Consider the following 25,316-nt stretch of genomic DNA (forward strand, 5'->3'; position numbering starts at 1 on the left):
AGAACCAAGCAGGCTTACCACAACACCGGCTTCACTTGCTACGACACCAGCTTCACTTACTACGACGCCAGCTTCTACTACGAAGTATACTAGTAAGATATTGATAATCCAATCTCATATTCTTTTTGTGTGTCATTGGATGCAAGTAATGATCCGCATGTTTAATGCTGTCATGCGCTGCCTACCGCTGAGTAAAACACAGACGCTGGTTCAGGGAAATGCAGGTTCAGGTTTATTCAAACGTAGAGTTGCGCGAAAAGGGTTAAAGCTGAGAGTGAAGGGAGCGCGCCGGTGCGGGGTTTAAATGTCATTGGATGTAAGAAATGATCAGCATGATTATTGCTAATTGTTTTCATTATGTTCACAGAACAGAGCAGCCTAACTACGACACCAGCCTCACTTACTACAACACCAGCTTCACTTACTACCACAGCAGCTTCACTTACTACGACACCGGCTTCACTTACTACAACACCAGCTTCACTTACTATGACACCAACTTCACTTATTACGACACCAGCTTCAACTACTAAGTATACTAGTAAGATATTGATAATCCAATCTCCTATGCTTTTCGTATGTCATTGGATGCAAGTAATGATCAGCATGATTACTGCTTTTTTTTTTATTATATTCACAGAACCAAGCAGGCTTACTATGACACCACGTTCACTTACTACGACACCAGCTTCAACCCCTAAGTATACTAGTAAGATATTGTAATCCAGTCTCATATGCTTTTTCTATGTGATGGGATGCAAGTAATGATCAGCATGTTTATGCTAATTGTTTTTATTCTGATGACAGAACCAAGCAGGCTTACCACAACACCAGCCTCACTTACTACGACACCAGCTTCACTTACTACCACAGCAGCTTCACTTACTACGACACCAGCTTCAACTCCTAAGTATACTAGTAAGATATTGATAATCCAATCTCCTATGCTTCTTGTATGTCATTGGATGCAAGTAATGATCAGCATGATTACTGCTTTTTTTTTTATTATATTCACAGAACCAAGCAGGCTTACTATGACACCACGTTCACTTACTACGACACCAGCTTCAACCCCTAAGTATACTAGTAAGATATTGTAATCCAGTCTCATATGCTTTTTCTATGTGATGGGATGCAAGTAATGATCAGCATGTTTATGCTAATTGTTTTTATTCTGTTGACAGAACCAAGCAGGCTTACCACAACACCAGCCTCACTTACTACGACACCAGCTTCACTTACTGCCACAGCAGCTTCACTTACTACGACACCAGCTTCAACTCCTAAGTATACTAGTAAGATATTGATAATCCAATCTCCTATGCTTCTTGTATGTCATTGGATGAAAGAAATGATCAGCATGATTAATGCTAATTGTTTTTATTATGTTCACAGAACCACGCAGGCTTACTACAACACCAGCTTCACTTAGTACAACAGCAGCTTCACTTACTATGACACCAACTTCAACTACTAAGTATACTAGTAAGATATTGATAATCCAATCACATATCCTTTTTTATGTCTTGGGATGAAACTAAAAATCAGCATCTTTAATGCTAATTGTTTTTATTATGTTCACAGAAACAAGCAGGCTTACCACAACACCGGCTTCACTTGCTACGACCCCAGCTTCACTTACTACAACACCAGCTCCACTTACTACAACACCAGCTTCAACTACTAAGTATACTAGTACGATTTGATAATCCAGTCTCATCCGCTTCTTGTATGTCATTGGATGAAAGAAATGATCTGCATGATTAATCCGAATTGTTATTATTCTGTTGACAGAACCAAGCGGGCTTACCACAACCCCAGCTTCACTTACTACAACACCAGCTTCAACTACTAAGTATACTAGTACGATTTGATAATCCAATCTCATATTCTTTTTGTATGTCATTGGATGCAATAATGATCAGCGTGATTAATGCTAATTGTTTTTATTATGTTCACAGAACAGAGCAGCCTAACTACGACACCAGCCTCACTTAGTTTAACAGCAGCTTCACTTACTACGACACCAGCTTCAACTACTAAGTATACTAGTACGATATTGATAATCCAATCACATATCCTTTTTTATGTCTTTGGATGGAGCTAAAAATAAGCATGTTTAATACTAATTGTTTTTATTATGTTCACAGAAACAAGCAGGCTTACTATGACACCACGTTCACTTACTACGACACCAGCTTCAACCCCTAAGTATACTAGTAAGATATTGATAATCCAATCTCCTATGCTTTTCGTATGTCATTGGATGCAAGTAATGATCAGCATGATTAATGCAAATTCTTCTTATTCTGTTGACAGAACCAAGCAGGCTTACCACAGCACCAGCTTCACTTACTACAACACCAGCTTCACTTACTACAACACCAGCTTCAACTACAAAGTATACTAGTAAGATATTGATAATCCAAGCTCATATTCTTTTTGTATATCATTGGATGCAAGTAATGATCAGCATGATTAATGCTAATTTTTTTATTCTGTTGACAGAACCAAGCAGGCTTACCACAGCACCATCTTCACTTACTACAACACTAGCTTCACTTACTATGACACCAGCTCCACTTACTACAACACCTCCTTCTACTACGAAGTATACTAGTAAGATATTGATAATCCAATCTCATATTCTTTTTGTATGTCATTGGATGCAAGTAATCATCAGCATGATTACTGCTTTTTTTTTTTTATTATATTCACAGAACCAAGCAGGCTTACTACGACACCACGTTCATTTACTACGACACCAGCTTCAACTCCTAAGTATACTAGTAAGATATTGATAATCCAATCTCCTATGCTTTTCGTATGTCATTGGATGCAAGTAATGATCAGCATGATTAATGCTAATTGTTTTTATTTTGTTCAAAGAACCAAGCAGGCTTACTACAATACCAGCTTCATTTACTACAACACCAGCTTCACTTACTACCACAGCAGCTTCACTTATTACGACACCGGCTTCACTTACCACAACCCCAGCTTCACTTACTACAACACCAGCTTCAACTACTAAGTATACTAGTACGATTTGATAATCCAATCTCATATTCTTTTTGTATGTCATTGGATGCAATAATGATCAGCATGATTAATGCTAATTGTTTTTATTATGTTCACAGAACAGAGCAGCCTAACTACAACACCAGCCTCACTTAGTACAACAGCAGCTTCACTTACTACGACACCAGCTTCAACTACTAAATATAATAGTAAGATATTGATAATCCAATCACATATCCTTTTTTATGTCTTTGGATGGAGCTAAAAATAAGCATGTTTAATGCTATTTGTTTTTATTATGTTCACAGAAACAAGCAGGCTTACCACAACACCGGCTACACTTGCTACGACACCAGCTTCACTTACTACAACACCTGCTTCTACTACGAAGTATACTAGTAAGATATTGATAATCCAATCTCATATTCTTTTTGTGTGTCATTGGATGCAAGTAATGATCCACATGTTTAATCCTAATTATTTTTATTGTGTTCACAGAAACAAGCAGGCTTACCACAACACCAGCTTCACATACTACCACAGCAGCATCACTTACTACGACACCAGCTTCAACTACTAAGTATACTAGTACGATATTGATAATCCAATCACATATCCTTTTTTATGTCTTTGGATGGAGCTAAAAATAAGCATGTTTAATGCTAATTGTTTTTATTATGTTCACAGAAACAAGCAGGCTTACTATGACACCACGTTCACTTACTACGACACCAGCTTCAACCCCTAAGTATACTAGTAAGATATTGATAATCCAATCTCCTATGCTTTTCGTATGTCATTGGATGCAAGTAATGATCAGCATGATTAATGCAAATTCTTCTTATTCTGTTGACAGAACCAAGCAGGCTTACCACAGCACCATCTTCACTTACTACAACACTAGCTTCACTTACTATGACACCAGCTCCACTTACTACAACACCTCCTTCTACTACGAAGTATACTAGTAAGATATTGATAATCCAATCTCATATTCTTTTTGTATGTCATTGGATGCAAGTAATCATCAGCATGATTACTGCTTTTTTTTTTTTATTATATTCACAGAACCAAGCAGGCTTACTACGACACCACGTTCATTTACTACGACACCAGCTTCAACTCCTAAGTATACTAGTAAGATATTGATAATCCAATCTCCTATGCTTTTCGTATGTCATTGGATGCAAGTAATGATCAGCATGATTAATGCTAATTGTTTTTATTTTGTTCAAAGAACCAAGCAGGCTTACTACAATACCAGCTTCATTTACTACAACACCAGCTTCACTTACTACCACAGCAGCTTCACTTATTACGACACCGGCTTCACTTACCACAACCCCAGCTTCACTTACTACAACACCAGCTTCAACTACTAAGTATACTAGTACGATTTGATAATCCAATCTCATATTCTTTTTGTATGTCATTGGATGCAATAATGATCAGCATGATTAATGCTAATTGTTTTTATTATGTTCACAGAACAGAGCAGCCTAACTACAACACCAGCCTCACTTAGTACAACAGCAGCTTCACTTACTACGACACCAGCTTCAACTACTAAATATAATAGTAAGATATTGATAATCCAATCACATATCCTTTTTTATGTCTTTGGATGGAGCTAAAAATAAGCATGTTTAATGCTATTTGTTTTTATTATGTTCACAGAAACAAGCAGGCTTACCACAACACCGGCTACACTTGCTACGACACCAGCTTCACTTACTACAACACCTGCTTCTACTACGAAGTATACTAGTAAGATATTGATAATCCAATCTCATATTCTTTTTGTGTGTCATTGGATGCAAGTAATGATCCACATGTTTAATCCTAATTATTTTTATTGTGTTCACAGAAACAAGCAGGCTTACCACAACACCAGCTTCACATACTACCACAGCAGCATCACTTACTACGACACCAGCTTCAACTACTAAGTATACTAGTACGATATTGATAATCCAATCACATATCCTTTTTTATGTCTTTGGATGGAGCTAAAAATAAGCATGTTTAATGCTAATTGTTTTTATTATGTTCACAGAAACAAGCAGGCTTACTATGACACCACGTTCACTTACTACGACACCAGCTTCAACCCCTAAGTATACTAGTAAGATATTGATAATCCAATCTCCTATGCTTTTCGTATGTCATTGGATGCAAGTAATGATCAGCATGATTAATGCAAATTCTTCTTATTCTGTTGACAGAACCAAGCAGGCTTACCACAGCACCAGCTTCACTTACTACAACACCAGCTTCACTTACTACAACACCAGCTTCAACTACAAAGTATACTAGTAAGATATTGATAATCCAAGCTCATATTCTTTTTGTATATCATTGGATGCAAGTAATGATCAGCATGATTAATGCTAATTCTTTTTATTCTGTTGACAGAACCAAGCAGGCTTACCATAGCACCATCTTCACTTACTACAACACCAGCTTCACTTACTACGACACCAGCTCCACTTACTACAACACCTCCTTCTACTACGAAGTATACTAGTAAGATATTGATAATCCAATCTCCTATGCTTTTTGTATGTCATTGGATGCAAGTAATCATCAGCATGATTACTGCTTTTTTTTTTTTATTATATTCACAGAACCAAGCAGGCTTACTACGACACCACGTTCATTTACTACGACACCAGCTTCAACTCCTAAGTATACTAGTAAGATATTGATAATCCAATCTCCTATGCTTTTCGTATGTCATTGGATGCAAGTAATGATCAGCATGATTAATGCTAATTGTTTTTATTTTGTTCAAAGAACCAAGCAGGCTTACTACAATACCAGCTTCATTTACTACAACACCAGCTTCACTTACTACCACAGCAGCTTCACTTATTACGACACCGGCTTCACTTACCACAACCCCAGCTTCACTTACTACAACACCAGCTTCAACTACTAAGTATACTAGTACGATTTGATAATCCAATCTCATATTCTTTTTGTATGTCATTGGATGCAATAATGATCAGCATGATTAATGCTAATTGTTTTTATTATGTTCACAGAACAGAGCAGCCTAACTACAACACCAGCCTCACTTAGTACAACAGCAGCTTCACTTACTACGACACCAGCTTCAACTACTAAATATAATAGTAAGATATTGATAATCCAATCACATATCCTTTTTTATGTCTTTGGATGGAGCTAAAAATAAGCATGTTTAATGCTATTTGTTTTTATTATGTTCACAGAAACAAGCAGGCTTACCACAACACCGGCTACACTTGCTACGACACCAGCTTCACTCACTACAACACCTGCTTCTACTACGAAGTATACTAGTAAGATATTGATAATCCAATCTCATATTCTTTTTGTGTGTCATTGGATGCAAGTAATGATCCACATGTTTAATCCTAATTATTTTTATTGTGTTCACAGAAACAAGCAGGCTTACCACAACACCAGCTTCACATACTACCACAGCAGCATCACTTACTACGACACCAGCTTCAACTACTAAGTATACTAGTAAGATATTGATAATCCAATCACATATCCTTTTTTTAAGTCTTTGGATGAAACTAAAAATCAGCATGTTTAATGCTAATTGTTTTTGTTATATTCACAGAAACAAGCAGGCTTACCACAACACTAGCTTCACTTACTACCACAGCAGCTTCTACTACAAAGTATACTAGTAAGATATTGATAATCCAATCTCATTTTCTTTTTGTATGTCATTGAATGAAAGTAATGATCAGCGTGATTACTGCTATTTTTTGTATTATATTCGCAGAACCAAGCAGGCTTACTACCACACCAGCTTCACTTACTACAACACCAGCTTCACTTACTATGACACGAGCTTCAACTACTAAGTATACTAGTAAGATATTGATAATCCAATCTCCTATGGTTTTCGTATTTCATTGGATTCAATTAATGATCAGCATGTTTAATGCGAATTGTTTTTATTCTGTTGACAGAACCAAGCAGGCTTACCGCAACACCAGCTTCACTTACTACGACAGCAGCTTCACTTACTACAACACCAGCTCCACTTACTACAACACCAGCTTCAACTCCTAAGTATACTAGTAAGATATTGATAATCCAATCTCATCTGCTTCTTGTATGTCGTTGGATGCAAGTAATGATCAGCATGATTAATGCTAATTGTTTTTATTGTGTTCACAGAACCAAGCAGGCTTACCACAGCACCAGCTCCACTTACTACGACACCAGCTTCACTTACTACAACACCAGCTTCACTTACTACAACACCAGCTTCAACTCCTAAGTATACTAGTAAGATATTGTCCTTTTCCACTGACATTCATTAGTTGATGAGCCGTAAAGAGTTAGGCCTGTCACTTGAGATCACAGTTAAATGTTAGTCAGAAGAAGCCCCCAAATTTTCTGCAAGTACTGTGGCATGACGTTAGGAGGGTTTTAATCCGCTACGTGATGTGAATCGCCACGTTTACTTGCTTTGTTTTTTTATTTAAAAAAATGGGCTTACCCCCTCCGTTTGGATCCAATCTGCAGCAGGGATAGCAGAGGAAAGTTTTCCCTTGCTTTCCTTTCAAGACCTATTCGTGAGCTTGTGCTCTCACATTTCGTGTGTCCTCAGAGTGCCAGGTCCAGTATTTCATTCTCATTTGACTAGGGAGTAGATCCCTACCCTGCAAAGGATTGTATGCCTAAGATCTGAAAACCTTAGGCTATCACCACTCCTATGCCTAAAATCAAGCAAGAGCCATCAGTTCGTACCATTAGATAGCACAGCAGTCATGACTGTCATTTTGAGTAAGCTGCAGCATGAGCCGAATCAAATGGTTCTATTCGCAGACCCATGCTGCCATAATTGCTTTATAATTTAATGAATATTTGATTCCAAATCAGCTTTCCTCTTACTTAGATAAAGGGAAATCTCTCAGCTCTCTTTAAAACGGGACTCAGATAATGGACTTACTCGTTTTTCCTAAATGAGTCTACTTTTGACATTTAGAATGAGACATTCCACTAGAAGTGCAGCAGTCCGAACATCTATCTCAGCAGCCCCTGAAATCTTCAATTTCCCCTCAGCAAGTCCTGCATTTATTTCCTTGTTATAGTTCCCAGAGATATTAAAGCAGATTATCAGACCAATAGTATGTGATTCGTATAATGAATTTGACAGGTCACATCTAAAGTTCAGTACAGTACTTGCACATGACATTGGCCCAAGAACTATAGTTAAACATTTTGGTATTAGAAAAAGGTCTGTTGACTATTGTCAGTTGAACTGTCAAATCACCACTTGTTGTGTTTTCACTTTCACAGTCTGTGTTACAGATTTAAGAAGTGTGTTGTTTTCCCTTTCTAGAATCTCGGTTCTGAAATATATTTTTAAGAATCTGAGGAGTCCTCGAATCAGATGTGCATAACCTACAGTATCTGGCCAAACTGTCCAGTACTGTCTTCTCCAACCTAGTGTGTTGGGACAATAGATTGAGGAAGGTTTCAGCTCTCCATTTCTCCTTTGACACAACTATGAAAAGATAGTTGTGAAGTTACATGCATATGAAATTGTGGCATGATAACACAGTTTATCTCTTAGTTCTGATAGGAACTTAATATATCTTGACAATACAATACTGCAGCTTGGTATTGTATTATGGACAACCTGATTCACCAAGAAGTGACGTCAGGTAGGGTTCATCTAATGCTATTTTGATAATCTAGATCGTGAGCACTTTTTAAAACCAATCATCTAGTTTTCAGAGAGAAGGAGAAGTTGCCATCCTAGGTAAAATAATACAAATTACATCGAAACCAAACACAAATTAGTTGTGTTAATGCTTGTGTTCTTCCATATCAGTTTAAAGATCCATGTGCATATAGATATTCTGAGAGTTCACTGGTCAGCTTCTTTCAGTGACATTGAGCACTCGCAGAACTGATCAAGTGATTCGGTGACTTGTATCATTGAACTGTGAAGTGATTGTCTTAAAGAAGAAAAATGTTAAAATTGACTTATCTTTCCCAGATACCACAGATTTCTGAAAATAAGATGAAGTAATTTCATGATCGTTTCTGATAAACTTACTTTCCTGATATATGTATTTATTGATCTGGATGCTTCTACTCTCAGGGAAAGTGAAAAAGTCTCCTTTGCTGGCTAGGGTGAAGAGGTATTCCTTAATCAGTTGAAACTGATCCACAAGCAGGATCAAGAGTTCAAATAATGTTAATGCTTAGATGTATCTGCATTTTGCTTAAAGTTTCTCTGTCTTATCATCTAGGACTTTCATGCTCTGAAGGACACATGCGTGCATGGATCAGCATATATTATCTCAATTCACTCGGCTATAATGCAACACAAGTTTACGTGAACGCTTTAGATAGTTCATGCTCATCTCGAATTATAGGAGGTTATATTTACTTTGCTATACCATTCGATGGTTGTAACACAGAGAGAAGGGTGAGAATTAATTGTTGTTGTTGTTGTTGTTAAAACTGAATAATAATTATCTGCTTTGTCTCTCTTCTTGCCTTAACTATTGTTATAAGAAAATCAACTCTGGCTTTAATTATAAATTGAACTACTATTAGGCTTAACAACAACATGACATGTAAGTTTAAAGTTAATTTCAAATATTGGATTTAGAAGTTGTGCTTAATTTTAAACACATTAACTGGACCCTATAAAAATTACAATTAAAATAAAAAAGGGAATTTTGAGGAGAAAGAATTGATGTCCTTATGTCTCTGAGACTGACTCCCTATTTTATCAGCCCCAGTTGAGGAAAAGCCAGAGTTGTGACTGCATTGGCTGCTGAAATGTTTTGTATTGTGTAACGTGGCTTACGTTACATGGCTTTTGTTATTATAATTCTGAAATATTAGTACTCTTTGAAATGATGATGCTTGATGGGTATTCTTAAAGCTACACTGTTCATTAATTTTTCTTTTTTCTGTGTCTTTTAGGTGAAAAATAATGACACTATAATTTATTACAATGTAATCAAGACTTACAACTCTGATTATATCATTACAAGAAAGAAAAACTTTCAATTTCATGTTTTGTGTGAAATGAAGCAGAGCACTGTTGTAGAGACAAAATTTATTGCTCAAAATGCAATTGACCTTACTCAAAACCAAACTGGCCATTACAATGTGTCTCTGGCATTCTATTCATCACGATCATTTGCCCATAAAATTACAGAATCAACATACTATGTTTCACTCAACCAGAATTTATATCTTCAAGCTACTCTTCACAGTAGTGATGCAAACCTTGTACTATTTCTAGACACATGTATCACATCTCCAGATAGTAATGATTTTACAACCTTGTCCTATGACTTAATCAGAAGTGGGTAAGTGTGTATTAAATATGTAAGAACCATAACGCAAGTTGTGCCACAAATAAATTGCTGTTATCTCAGCCACATAAATTCTAAGTTAGATTTCCGTCTTATGTCATGTTTCTTAAGACAGTATAGAAAGAACTGTGGGGCTCATCTGTAAACTATAATTACTCATTTTCAAACAAAACAATGCCATGTTGTGTTACTATCAAAGAATTCTTATATAAAAACAGGGGAGAATAAAGGGGCATTATGGAGTGGGCACGAAATATATACTGATGACTTGACCAAATTCCCTTTTCATTGTGGTCTATTTCATCACTTTGTACAAAAATATTCATTACTACAGGGCCATTGTCTTGCTATTACTTTATAGTCCTCTGTATTGACAACTGGAATTGTTATACAAATCTGGAAATGCTTTCACAAGCCCCAAATTTTGGTTTCATTTATTCCTTCTGATATCCCAATTATCATTGGTTTTCCCCATCATTCTCTACTACATTCCAGGATCATCAGAGTCTACCTACTGCAGAAATTTAGTAATTAGACACATCATTACAATGTAATAAAATATTGGAAGTAAACATCTAGGCATACCTGACACAACAATGTTTTCTTTTATTTTTCAGATGTGCACGAGATTCTTCTTATAAAAACCTGCGCTCACCAAGGAACAACGTAGTTCATTTCCGATTCAACTCCTTTAAGTTCCTTAACAGGCACAATGCAGTTTATATGCAATGTAAATTTGTAGTGTGTAGGGCAAATGATCGTTCATCCCGATGCTACCAGGGATGTTTAATTAGAAAAAAGAGAGATACAGATGAACTTCAGGAGAACGTAAATGTTATTGTGGGACCACTCAAGCTTCAGAAAGATGTGAATGGAGTTCAAAAATAGTGTGATATTTCCATTTGACTATGTTTTCTGGTTATAATTATGAAAGCTAGATAGATACCAATAAAAATAATCATACCCATGTATCTCTATGGGGAAGATATCTCAAATCCATGGCTGAATATTATCTTAATTACAACCAACTAAAACACAATGAAATAATAACACAACTTTTTAAGTTGCTCAGAGTTCTTCATCAGGCAATATTAGGGGATGGGGAAGAAGAAGGTTAGTCTTAACAGCATTTTACATAGGTATTTTCTTTAGTTTTATGGCTTTTTCCTAAGCAGTAAACTAAAACTAATAAATGGCCATGCAATCTACTGACACCAGCCTATCATGATAAACAGGCTGTTTAATTTAGTCAAGCACTTTATGCAAAAATGCCAAAGCCCTCTTGACGTTTGTGTTTGTCATGGTGTTTTGCCTTAAGAAAATGATTGTGAGTCGACCAATAACATATTCTAATTAAAACCATTAGTTCTATCCAAATAATTTTACTATTTGGTACTGGAAAGCAGCTAACTTTTAAATGTCTTATTCTCTACATGTTTTGTCATTCTCATTTGATTAAAGTCTGACCCAGAGTATATACCAGTTCTGACAACCAACTTACACAGAAGTAATATGCAGCTGTATTTCATATACAAAGGATGCATACTAGCTGTATTTAATGGATACATTGTATAAATATATCATGTTACCGTAGTATCCCTTCTTGCTCTGAAAAGCAAAACAAGTACTTTAACCAACTACCTTTGAGAATAATTTTGGATTATTTTTCCTTCTCCTATGCCAATGCCACTTAAGTGGCAGCTTCTGCTGTCAGAGAGATTGAATGGTACATTCAGAATTGGTCAGACTTTTAATACAAAGAATAATTTGCTGGAGGCTAAAGGTGTCATCAAAGTCCAACATGGGGACTGCTAAACTAATGGGAAAAGGGATCATTTTTAAAGAACTCCTAAAGATGGATCTGCTACAAGAGTGAGGAGCTTTACGACTCCATGCTGTATATATGAATAGAAGAACTCTGTCATTAAATTAATCTCAAATTATAGGAAATTGTATTTTGCTTCCAGTACATTGCAATAAAACTGCTACATCTTTGCAAACTAAGAGTGAGTTTATTATTTTGGTGAAGGGGCAAGTACTTCCATAGAAAAAACATTTGACCTATGAATTCCTTTGCATTACTACACTTATTTTTATTTAAAGATTTCTGTCCAACTTTGGTCTCATAAAACAGTCCCTAAGGAAGATACAATATATGTTAAGGTTTAGAAGAAATTAAAACTGTCTTAAATAACATTTTACAATAAAAACTGTAAAAACCAGAAGAATATTTATTTTAGGAAACCTAAAAATATCCACACCTTCAAAATAATAAAATACCATAAGTGTGCAAAAATGGTACAGGACAGAAGTCCCCATTACAAAGAACTTCAGATTAAAACAAAATCAGTGAAAAATTCAGAAGCCCAATCTGACCACAAGCCTTGGATGAAAGGATATATTTTGAATTGGAGACAAGCATCCATAATGTTAAGTGCCAACTGTAACAGAATAAGCAGGGAATTCCACAAGAAAGTGGAATTAGAAAGGCTTTTCTCAGGTGGCAGCATCAGATTTCTAGCAAATTAATAGTCTTAAAAAGATCTAAATGCCTGGTCAGATACATAACAGAGAAGAACAATATTCAGGTCCTAACACACATACAGATTTGTAAATTGTCTCAGTCACCCTGAACATAGTTCAGCAGCAAACTGGAAAATGGTGCAGCATCTCCAGAACAAATGTTGCTGCAATGCTTGTATTATGCAGTTTTCTGGCCAAGCTTAAGAGTGGCCCCAACTACAGCAAATTACTATAATCCAACATAGATTTAGACACTGTGGCCAGGCAACCTGTATCTAAAAATAGTCAAAGCTCATGCTTCACTTCACTTCTTAAACTCCTCTTCATAAATGCTTCCTTCACTTCACTTTGAAGCCTCTTCCTGCATTTCCAATAAGTTATTAGAAATACTGAAATAGGTTTCTGCTCATATGCAACACTTAGGAACTTGGAGTCAAGACCTGGAGGCAATGCAAATTTTCTCAAAGCAAACTGTGTTGCTTCCTGGCTGGGAAATCCTGGGAGTTGAAGTCTACGCATCTTCAAGCTGCCAAGGTTGAGAAACACTGTTCTAAAGGAGCCCTCACTATTACAAGTGAGTCTCATGGCTATCAATCCAATCCTCACCAGAAAGTAATTTGACTGTGACAACAGGGTGATGACAAACTCTTCCCATCCATAGTCTTTACACAGTGCTTAAAGATGAAATCATGACGATGATCTGCTTTTGCCCTGTACTGATGGGTACACTGAGACTGATAACATTGCCTATGCTTCTCATGGAAGTCGTGAGGTCCTCAGATGGAAGTGTCAAAGAAGCCATAAGTGAATGCTTGTGAGTCTTGAAGAACCTCAGCTTCTGTACATCATATAACTAGCTCAGATAGAGATGCGGATAGGCAACGGGGCAGACTGTGTACCAACAAATATCCATGCTGCTCCTATACACTTTTTTTTTCTTTTAATTTACCCAACTTTTAAAAATTTTACTTACCCAACAGACTTGCTGCTCAGTCCAAAGGGGAATCCTAAATCAAACAAAAAGGCAAGGATATAGGTCAGACCAGAGTATGCGATGAGGCATTCATAAGGGGGGAAAAAAGCCAAAGCACTGAAGGAAAATATTTCTGAATGTGTGTAAAATCTCCACACAATCCTTCCAATATTTACCAGCCTGTGGCCAAAGGAAATGAACATGGAAAAGTTGAGATGAACCACCCAGAAAATCAGAGGGAAGAGGGAGGGGGAGAGAGGGGACATGGCTTGATTTTCAGAGATGTGCTTTAGCTCAACCTGACCCAGTTATCTGCTCAGAGCCTGGGTTTCTCAGCCTTGGCCATTTGAAGATGTGTGGATTTCAACTCCCAGAATTCCCCAGCTACCGGTGACTTTTCAGCACCACCTTCAATGTTAACCTGCTCAGAGGTTAAATCTTCATATGTGCTATGATTGTGAAGAACCCCTCCTCTCAGAATCTGTGTGTGTGTGGGGGGGGGGGAGAGAATGAGAGAGGGAAGGAGAAGGAAGCTGTCACTGGTGCTGAGCATTCATTTATTATTTTATCCCCTTTGGCTTAATGGTCTTATGATGAAGAACAGAAGACACTGCCTGGATTTAGTGAATATGTTTGATGTTCATGACCATTTTCATTCTGATACACATGTTTAAAAGTTAATGTATAAGATATAAATAAATGTATATTCCTATAGTTCAGAACAGGGCCACTTGTCCTTTTTCTGGCAAGCCAAGGGCCCCACAGCAAAAGTGACCAGGGCTACTTTTATTTATTTTTATTTTTGTATTGACTTATTTTTAAAAGCAAAATATTAAGTAACTTAATGTATATGGTTTCAAGCTTAGATGACCTACCATTCCTTATAAACAATCTATTTTTCCTTCAAACAGTTTGACCAAGAACTAACGTCCTCACTTTTGTCATCTTCATACATGAATCATAGCAACAGGGAAATTGAAAAAACAGACGTGAAAGCAGATTTCAGCTCCTTTACAGAGGAGAAAAGTGTGATGAGGGCTGGGATGTAACTGATGGACATGTTGTTTGCTAGCAGCCTGGGTTCTATTGGCTACAATAAATACAGCCTTAGGCTAAGGTTCAGACCAGTTTAGTCCAGTGGTTAAGGCCCTGGTCTAGAAACCAGGAGACTGAAAGTTCTAGTCCCACCTTGGGCATGAAAGCCAGCTGGGTGACCTTGGGCCAGTCTCTCTCTCTCTCAGCCCAACTTATTTATTTATTTATTTATTTATTAATCAAATTTATCACCACCCATCTCCGAAAAGGGACTCTTACCTCATAGGGTTGTGGTTGTGGGGAAAATTGGAGGAGGAAGGAGTATTAGGTATGTTCCCCGCCTTGAGTTATTTATAAAAAGAATAAAGGCGGGATTAAAAAAAATCTAAATAAATATTTTCTGGAGGATATTCAGTGTAAAGAAATGACTCTTCCTGAGCAATGTTCCCAGAAAAGATGGGAAGTCTATACCTGTAACCATCAAGCATAAACAGTGTCATTTGCTCAGGTACACATTGAATGTTCTCTGTTAGTGTCTTAAAGTCTCTTCCATTTTGATCACTGGAGATCACACTGCAAATTGAGTTTCAGAAATGGTATGTTATTGTTTTAAGCAATATTCTTTATTTAGATTGGAAGGTTCTAATTACAGTTGCTTCCAGTTGTGCCTCTTTTTCAATTCATAGTGGGTTTCTTTCTCACAGAAATGTGCTCACAAGAGGAGTTTAGACAGTGCAGAGGCATATGCTGTACTTCAGAGTATTTTGAAAATTTAAATAAAGATGATCGATTATTACGTTTAATCTGATCTTAGCTGAGATTTATCACTAATTCTTGGGTTGGACTTTTGATAAAGAAATATACTTAAAGAGAAAAAGTTTTAACATACAGTATATGCTTAGTTTCTTACCTTTCTTCATTGAGGAGAAGAAGATCCTAAGTATCCTTCTGAACAGATGGTCTTTCAATATTCAAAGGGTTATTTTGTTTTTTTTTATAGTTGTCCATGGAAATAACAGATGTCAAGGTCAGGTTGAAGTCCATCACAGAGGAAACTGGGGGACAATTTGTGATGATAGCTGGGACAACATTAGTGCACAGATTATTTGCATAAAACATGGATGTGGAAAGGCTCTATCTACCTTAAGAAGTGGTCAAGGATCAGAGAAGGTTCACCTGAGTAGAGTACAGTGCAGAGGCAATTCAATCACTCCGAATTGGTGTCTGGGTTTCCATCAAGATCATCATGGTCGGGGAAGAAGGAAGCATTGTCAATTTCATTTCAAAGTCTATTTTGGTGGAATGGGTATTTCTGTTCCAGCTTATATCATTTTTGGATCATAAGGTTAGAGAGTTTAATTCCAAACAGGAGTATATCAGAGAAATGCATGTGAAACTATAGCCTGTTCTGACAGTTTTGAAAACACAAACCTTAATCTTCTCCTTTTCTCTCTAAAAAAAATTGCCTTGGGTCTCATCTAGCAGCAGTTGTCAAGGCTGCCTTGAAGTACATCATGTTGGAAGACGGGGAAGTGTCTGTGATGATGCTTTGGCCAAGCCCTCAGAAATATTCACTTGAATGGGATAAACTGTCAAGGAAATGAATCCTCCCTCTTCAATTGCTCTCATCGACCTTGGGAAAAAATAACCATGGCCACCATTAGGATGCCAGTCTCACTTGCTCAGGTTTTGCTAGAAAGGCTACACTGGTCTTAGCTATCTTTGAAACTCTGTCTTCAAAGCCAGCTCTCACTGCTACTGTTTTTGCAACAATATTTCCTGGATACCTTAAATTAATCAACAGTTGTCACACTGATGTTCTGCTTTCACGAAAAATGATGGGGTCTATCCATGATTCTACCAGACTAATGTAACAGCGGAGGAATTGCTCTAGAGTAGATTGAGCTCGTTCAGTCGCTCCGTCAGTGGCCGGATGGTTAGATGAGCTGGAAGATTGTTGGGCCCCAATCAATTCTAAAAATAAGCACCAAAATTTAGAAGTAAATTGGACGCCTCTGTAAGAAATTACATGAATGGGACACCCGTGAATTTTGTAGATGTGCATGAGAAATAGTTTGGCTAATTTCTGAGCTGTTGGAATTTTAGCGCAGGGTATAAAATGAGCTTGCTTAGAAAATAAGTCAATGACAGTCCAAATTACAGTTTTATTCTCACTGTCAGGTAAATCCACAATGAAATCCATGGCTATCTCCTTCTAGGGAGCCCTTGGGGAGGCTACCGGTTGGAGCAGTCCTTGCGGTTTCCCCCACTTCCTCTTTGCTTGGGTACAGATGTGGCATGATGTGATGTACGATTGCATGTCAGCCCGAAGGGAGGGCCACGAAAATTGGTGTCTGACCAAGTGCAAGGTTTGGTAAAGGCAAATGACCTTCAAATTTACTATCATGGGAGCGCTGCAAAACAGTTTTGCAAAGAGACTCAGGAATGTAGATTCTGCCGTTAGAGTACCAGACATTGTCAATTTCAGTTAATTGAGCCTTGATTCATCTTCCGGTTTCCAGTGAAGGAGCATGGCAGCAGGATGAGCTCTGTGGGAGCTCGAGATTTCAATACCTACAGCGCAGAAAATAGGTGGCTTTGCGGAGTCAGAGAGATGAGCAATCCACGAAGACAGTGCCAGCGAAGAGCTTCAGCAGCTTCGGAGTGGCAGGCGAAAGTTTCAATTTCTTCTACTTTCACTTTTGCCATAACAAAAGCAGCCGGGAAGCCTGGAAGAAGATCTGTAGAATCTGTGTGAGTAGCCTAGCTTTCTAGGCAATTCTGCTGCCCCCTTCACTTCTACTAAAGAACAATAACTGCTGATTTAAAAGAAAAAAATAAAAAACTTTCTAAGTGGGGAAAAAGAGGAAAAGAAAAAAAAAACTTTGTATCTATGGGAGAAAAACCTTTATTGTAAGTCTTCATTGGAAAAAGAGAAAAAAAAGAGAGAACTGGATTAATTAATTAATTTTCTACGCCATATTGTAACACACTGAAATTATATATAAGTTTATTTTGAATTGTATATTTAGAAATTGTATACTTAGAAATAGATACTGTATGTTGTAATAGATAAATAAATATTGTATTAGGAGTAGCAAATAAAATAAGTTTGAGAAAGATTTATATTAAACCACAATGAATACAAGGAGACAGAATAGGAGAGGTTCAGAAGTGGGGGAAGGAGAATGGCTGAAAGCCATGTTTGAGGACTTTACACAAAAAACAATTCAAAATATCACTCAAAATTTAACTCAACTACTGGAAGAGAAAATAGATGGATTTGAGAAGAGACTAGATCACAAACTAGAGACAATGGATAAAAGAATAAAGGCAGATATTCAAGAGGTAAAAGAAAGACTGGAGAAATTAGAAGTAGAGAATGATATTGAATTAGACCATTTAACTGTGCTAGAGTCAAAAGAAAAAGAACATTGCGTTAGGTTGAGGCGAGTACCTGAAAAAAAGGAGGTGGAAATTAAAGAAATAGTGATTCAAGTGCTTACTAGTCTAATTGAATGGGAAGAAGAGAGACTAGAAGATGATATAGAAAAAATGTTCAGAGTTAATTCAAAATATGCAAAAGCACATCAGAAACCAAGAGCTATAATAATTGAATTTGCTAGGAAAAAGACAAAAGAACTGATAATAGAGGCCTCTTATAGGAAAAAGATTAATATTGAAGGAGAGGAAATTATGATATTGAAGGATATCCCACTAAGAATACTTAAAAAAAGAAGAGAATATTTCTTTCTTACAGAAGTTTTAAAAAGAAATAAAATCCCCTTCAGATGGGAAGTACTGGAAGAAGTTAGTGTCACGTTTCAACAACAAAGATATAAACTGAATACCATTTTTAAAGCTCAGGAATTTCTTAAAAATATAAGAAAGATCTAGAAGGGGATACAGACAGAAGGGATAGGTCAGAAAGCAAAGAAAGTAAAGGGAAAAGTTTGAACATAGAAGAACAGAACACAGAGGAACTAGCCTCAAGTTCTAAAGAATTTGCGATACTCCTCTCCAATGGGTGAATGAAAATGCCTTTCCTGGAATATAAATGGAGCTAACTCTCCAGCTATAAGGAAAAAAGTTTTTCACTATCTCTATAAAGTGAAACAGGACATTATATGTCTTCAAGAAACTCATATTGTGAAAAAAGATAGTAAATATCTGGTAAATAAGAAATTAGGAAATGAATATATAGCAGCAAATGAAAAAAAAAACAAATGGAATTGCAATATATGTAAAGCCCCACCTAAACTCTAAACTAATAAGTGCTGATAAAAATGGGAGATATATAATAATAAAATTAGAATTACAAAACTTAAAAGTAACATTGGTTGGAGTATATGCCCCTAATGAAAACCAGAAAATTTTTTATCAAAATTTACTAAATGAACTTTCTGAATTATCTTATAATAACTGGATTGTGATGGGAGATTGGAATGGGGTTACTTCATCTACTATTGATAGAAAATCTGAACAGCAAATTAAAAATAATCAAGGAAAATTACCCCAATCTTTTTTTGATATAATGGAAAATTTGGCTATTGTGGATGCCTGGAGACACAAAAATGGTATGGAATTTTATGTTTAAGACTCTAGAATTGATGGATTTTGGCAACATATTTATAAAAGCAATAAAATCAATTTATATATTTCAAAAAGCCAGAATTGTGGTAAATGAGATAACACAAGAATGTCTAGTAGAAAAAGGAACAAGGCAAAGCTGTCCGCTACCTCCTTTATTATTTATTTTGGTATTGGAAGTTCTAACAGAAGCTATTAGAAAGGATGGCCAGATTGAAGGAGTAAAAGTAAAGCAAGAAACCTATAAATTAAGAGCTTTTGCGTATGATTTAGTAATTACTTTACAAAACACATTAATATCAATAACTTATTAAAGACATTAGAAGAATATGGTGACTTAGCAGGCTTTAAAGTAAATAATCAAAAAACGAAAATGATAAACTTAAATATGTCACAAAGCAATCAGTGTATATTAGAAAATAGATCAGGATTTAATAATGTTAAAAAAATCAGATATCTAGGGATTGAGATAACAGCAAAAACTAGTGATTTATTTCAAAATAATTATGTAAAATATGGAAGGAAATTAAACAAGATTTATTGAGGTGGGGAAAATTAAATTTATCACTTATGGGACGAATCTCTGCAATTAAGATGAATATTTTGCCAAGGATGTTATTCCTATTTTAAACTATCCCAATATTTATAACCGATAAAACTTTTAAATTATGGCAAAAAGATCTCTCAAAATTTATTTGGCAAGGGAAAAGACCAAGAATTAAATTTAAATTATACAAGATGCTAAAGAACATGGTGGCTTGGGTCTTCCCGATCTTAGGTTATACTATGAGGCATGTGGTCTATTATGCTTAAAAGAATGGATCACCCTACAAGATTATAAATTACTAAATTTAGAAGGACATGATTTGAAATTTGGCTGGCATGGATTTTTATGGTACAACAAACTGAAAGTGAATAAAGCATTTAATAATCGTTGTATTAGACGGTCTATTCTAAGTGTATGGGAAAAATATAAACCTATTCTAACATCATCATTACCATTATGGATCTCTCCACAAGAAGCTTTTACAAGACGATAAAAAATAGAAAACCATAATTGGTTAAAATATTTGGATTTATTAAAATTTGAGGGGATTAAATATAAAATGAAGACAAGAGAAGAATTGGAAAATGAAGGATATTTATGTCAATGGTTTACATATTTCCAACTAAAAGAACAATTTAAAATAGATGCCAAAAATTTTAAAGTTACAAAAAAATTATCTTGGTGGGATGATCAAGTCTATGCTAATAATGACTACATGGTTTCTAAAATATATAAAAGGTTGTTACAAATGGGATCGGTAAATGTGCAAATTAAGCAATGTATGACTAAATGGGAGAAAAATTTTGGATATAATATTGAATATGAAGTTTGGGAAAGAATGTGGACTAAGGGTTTAAAATTTACACTTAATTATAATCTAAAATAAAACTTTTATAAAATGATGTATATGTGGTATATTACTCCAGACAAACTGTCAAAAATGTTTCAAAATACTACAAACATTGGTTGGAAGTGTAAAAAAAAAATAGGAACATTATACCATATGTGGTGGACTTGTAAAAAAGCGAACAAATTTTGGACATCTATACATTATACAATTTGTAAAATGCTGGCAAATGACATTGATAAAACGCCAGAATTTTATCTATTGGGCTTTATGGATAAAGATTTGGAGAGAACCCATGGAAAACTTTTACTACATCTGATCACCACGGCTTGAGCTATTTATGCATCAAAGTGGAAAGCAGAATCAAGCCCTTCTGCTGAAGAATGGATACTGAAGTCTCTTAATTTGGCACAAATGGCAAAACTCACGGAACAATTAAATGACAAAAATATGGAAGACTTTCAAAACAACTGGAAACCCTTCTTCAAATATGTGGAACTGACTCAAAGTGTTAATATGAATATATAAACTGTAAATAGTAATTATTCTCACTATATAATTTAAATGGAACCATAGAAGTCAAATTTAGAGTATTAATGAAAAAAAAGATAAGATATTTAGATATACCGCTTAGAGAGTTGGAAACCTGAACTTTTCTTTTCTTTTTTTCTCTTTCCCTCTTCTAAATTCTCTTTTCTCTTCTTTCTCTTTTTTCTTTCTTTCTTTCTTTCTTTCTTTCTTTCTTTCTTCTCTTCTCTTCTCTTCTCTCTTCTCTTCTCTTTTTTTCTTTCTTCTTTATGGTTTGTATGTAGGTGTTTCTTAGGTTTAATTTTTTTATATAAGTAATTTAATAAAGAATATTTTTTTAAAAATTAAAATAAAGAAAAGTTACTCATGATTTAACTTAGAGCTCATTGAAATAAATGGGAATAAACTAACTTAATCTGGATATCTATCTATCTATCATCTACCTATCTAGTATCTATCTATCATCTATCTACATATGTTCTAAAAAACCATAATCTTGAATCTGTGTATTCAGAAACTGCCATCTTGAATCGTGTATTCAGAAAGCTATGTGTTCAACTACAAGAATTATTACTCTGGTTTCACAGTTTTAAAAGGATCAGATAGGAGTTGATATGAGATGCTTTGGACTTTAGACCAAGGAGAATCCTATGGTCATGCTAGCTGGAGCTGCTGAGGGTCATAACTGAATCATACAGAGACAGTATATGGTTTCACCCCATACAATGGAACCATTTCCATTCTGATAGACTAAGAATAAATCAAAAAATAGTCTGACATGAATAAAATTGACTGACATTAATATACTATATGGACAAAACCAAAAAGCAGAGGCAATTCTTCTCTGTTTAGAAATGAATTTTAGAAATTAGATATCTGGGGGAAAGTCCAATATATATTTGTTTTCATCTCAAGAAAAATCTCTGAGACTGGTGAATGGATCAGACAAATGTCGTGGTCGTGTTGAGGTCTTTTACGATGGAAGCTGGGGAACAATTTGTGATGATGGCTGGGACCTGAATGACGTACAAGTTGTGTGTAGACAACTTGCCTGTGGAGAGGCCGTTCAACCTCTGTTTAATGCTGCATTTGGGAGAGGAACTGGCAGCATCTTCCTGGATGAGGTCCAGTGCAAAGGGAATGAATCATCTCTTGAAGAATGCTCCCATCCACCCTGGGGCAAACATAACTGTCACCACAAGGAAGATGCTGGTGTCATTTGTTCAGGTAATCTAACTGCCCAATTTTCAAGTTAAGTGATGTTTTACTTGGTTTACATTATCCAAGCATATTGAAAGAATAAATTAAAAATCAGGTGTTAATACAATGTGACTGATTCCAGGCAGAATATTATCATCAGAAAGCCAAAGTATATAATCATCTAAGTAAGTGGTCTTGCATTGGATCTCAAAGGATCCTAATTGCTATTATATGTCCAGCTTTCAGTCGGTCTTGATACATAATGTATCTCAGTAAGAAAAAAAATGCATTTATTTTATTGAATATACAAGGATGTAAGGATTGGTTCTTGTTATGCAGGTTTCAATAAAGTTATTATACTATATTTAAGTAAATTGGTAAATTGAGACCTGGTATACAATGGAATAAAACTCTGTGGCTAGGTAGATGCTATGGAATTATTCCTTTTTATTCAGCCACAGAATGGGAGCATCTTATTGTAAGCAAAATGCTTCTCCCAGGTTTTCCCACATAGCTTTTATATTCAGAGCTTGCCTAGTCTTCTGAAATGTCTCTGAAGATTTTACTGATCCAAAGCTAAAAAAATCCTAATCAAACTTCACCAGTAGAACATAGCTACATTGTGGCTAGAGCTTTAATTTATTTTAAGAACCAAATGCCTGCTAATTTATTTTTTGTTTGGAACGCTTCATTGCATTGACCACCTTGAGTAGACTGGTTTACGAGTAGTCCTTGCTTACCAACCGCTTGTTCGACGACAGTTCAAAGTTACAACAGCACTGAAAAAGGAGACTTACGACAGGTCCTTGAAGTTGCAGCCATTGCAGTGTCCCCACAGTCACGTGATCACAATTTGGCACTTGGCAACCAGCATGCATTTATGACAGTCACAGCATCCCATGGTCATGTGATTTGACCTTCACAGCCAGCTTCCAACAAACAAAGTCAACGGGGAAGCCAGCAGGAAGTCACAAGTCATAGTCGTGTGATGTTGTGCTTAACGACCATACGCAATTCGCTTAACAACCGCAGCTGGAACTGACGTAAGTTGGTGTGGTCATGTGATATCACACTTAACAACCACACCACTTAGCAATGGAGTTGTCAGTCATCTGCAGTCAGTAAGTGAGGACTACCTGTAGTCTCAATACTGAGAAGGAACAGGCATGTGTTCCAATACTTTAAGCCAGGTTTGCTATATTCTTTTTTATTTTACTTTATTACATCAAACTAAAGAAGAAGAATACAAGAAACATAAAATAAATAACAATAATAATAATAATAATAATAATAATAGTGGAAATATAATGTAACCTCATAATTAATCATCATTATCATGATCATCATCACCCACACAGAAGCTATTCCTTCTATTTTCAGGCCCTGCTGTCACCACAGAAATACCTGGTATGTATTTTCTTAAATTCCTATTGTTACTTAACACCAAATCTTCAAGGAGAAATAGAACCAGTAAAGCCTTTAGCAGCACAGTGAGAAGTAAGGTTCATCCAACTTTCTTTTCTTTATCTTCACTGGAAGTGGGGCTTGCAAAGTCTGCGGTTTGTACATCCGAGGAATATACCAGAGGGACAAACAAGATGTGATCTGGAAAATATTTGATGTAGTCCAGGGCCAGTGGGGACCTTTTACATGTTGTGACCATATTATGGATGCCCAAAACCAAAAATTGTTGCTTGATGGTGGAGGTGCTAATTCCCAGACTGGCTGCCACAGTAGTCGTGGCGCTTATAACACACCTATTTCTCAGAAAGCAAACAGGGAGATTGCATTCAGCTACTCTCTCTAGCCCTCCAAGCTTATAATACCCACCTTATTTTTGACTTTTTCAGGGGGCCAGGTTGACTTATTTGCAAATACAGCCCTGGGTTGCAGGCATTCCCTAATTTTCTAAAAATGTCTGGGAGATTAATGGGGAATCAAATGTCACTATTAGAAATAAAAATAAGATGATGCCTTTTTAAAACTATTATTTCAAATTAAATTATTTTTAAAAGTTTTCAAAGTTTGAGTGCAGCAGGGGGCCTGGTAGAGGTCAAGAGAAGTCTCTTTGGGCTCATAGGTGCCAATAGATAACATGTGGAGGCTTCTGGCTTTATTCTCTGATATCTTCAGTTAAAACAAAAAGCAGCAGCAAGAGAAAACATTTTGATTGGGGGCAGGATGGCAGGATGGGAAGATTCATTCCATTTCTTTGGCAAATCAACTCTGTCTTCTAATAGTTACTAAGTGCTTGAACACCATGTTAGTAATTCTGTCTCTGTTTTCATAGTTCTTTTGAAGGGATACCTATACTGAGGAAACGACAGGGATTAGAGGCATGCAAAAGACTTGTTCCAATCCTCTTGGCTGCTTCTGGACTATCTTAAAGGGATTGTCAACCCTTTAAAATAGTCCAGACCAGGAAACCAAAATCAAGAATACTAATACTACCTTTATTGTAAGGATATAGTAACAGCATATTGCAAGCCTAAAAGCCCTTCCCTCCTCCCCTTCCTTGACATTCCAGAGAACTAGGAAGGGTCAGTTCTGAGATGCTTTCTCTACTCCCATCCCTCCTCTGAACTCAGATTTCTCTTATCAGAGAGTCTAGCCTACAGCCCTTCTGTCTCTTAAGGTTATTTTCATAACCCATTACAGCTTCTTACAAAAGACAAGTCATTAAGTTTAATTTAA

The 25,316-nt window shown here is 36.1% G+C and overlaps 1 protein-coding gene across 1 annotated transcript in view; it reads left to right on the forward strand.

Annotated features, from left to right (window-relative positions):
• Positions 1-25,316, forward strand: part of DMBT1 (deleted in malignant brain tumors 1) — a 294,810-nt gene that overhangs the window by 65,680 nt on the left and 203,814 nt on the right. The window contains 14 exon segments of the mRNA XM_063307816.1: positions 3-92; positions 1,396-1,485; positions 2,509-2,619; positions 3,330-3,419; positions 3,878-3,988; positions 4,699-4,788; positions 5,437-5,547; positions 6,258-6,347; positions 6,638-6,706; positions 9,297-9,475; positions 9,982-10,373; positions 10,997-11,207; positions 14,787-14,901; positions 22,338-22,649. Coding sequence (XP_063163886.1) covers positions 3-92; positions 1,396-1,485; positions 2,509-2,619; positions 3,330-3,419; positions 3,878-3,988; positions 4,699-4,788; positions 5,437-5,547; positions 6,258-6,347; positions 6,638-6,706; positions 9,297-9,475; positions 9,982-10,373; positions 10,997-11,207; positions 14,787-14,901; positions 22,338-22,649 — 2,061 coding nt within the window.

Source organism: Candoia aspera, chromosome 6, assembly GCF_035149785.1.
Source record: "Candoia aspera isolate rCanAsp1 chromosome 6, rCanAsp1.hap2, whole genome shotgun sequence".
Taxonomy (NCBI): domain Eukaryota; kingdom Metazoa; phylum Chordata; class Lepidosauria; order Squamata; family Boidae; genus Candoia; species Candoia aspera.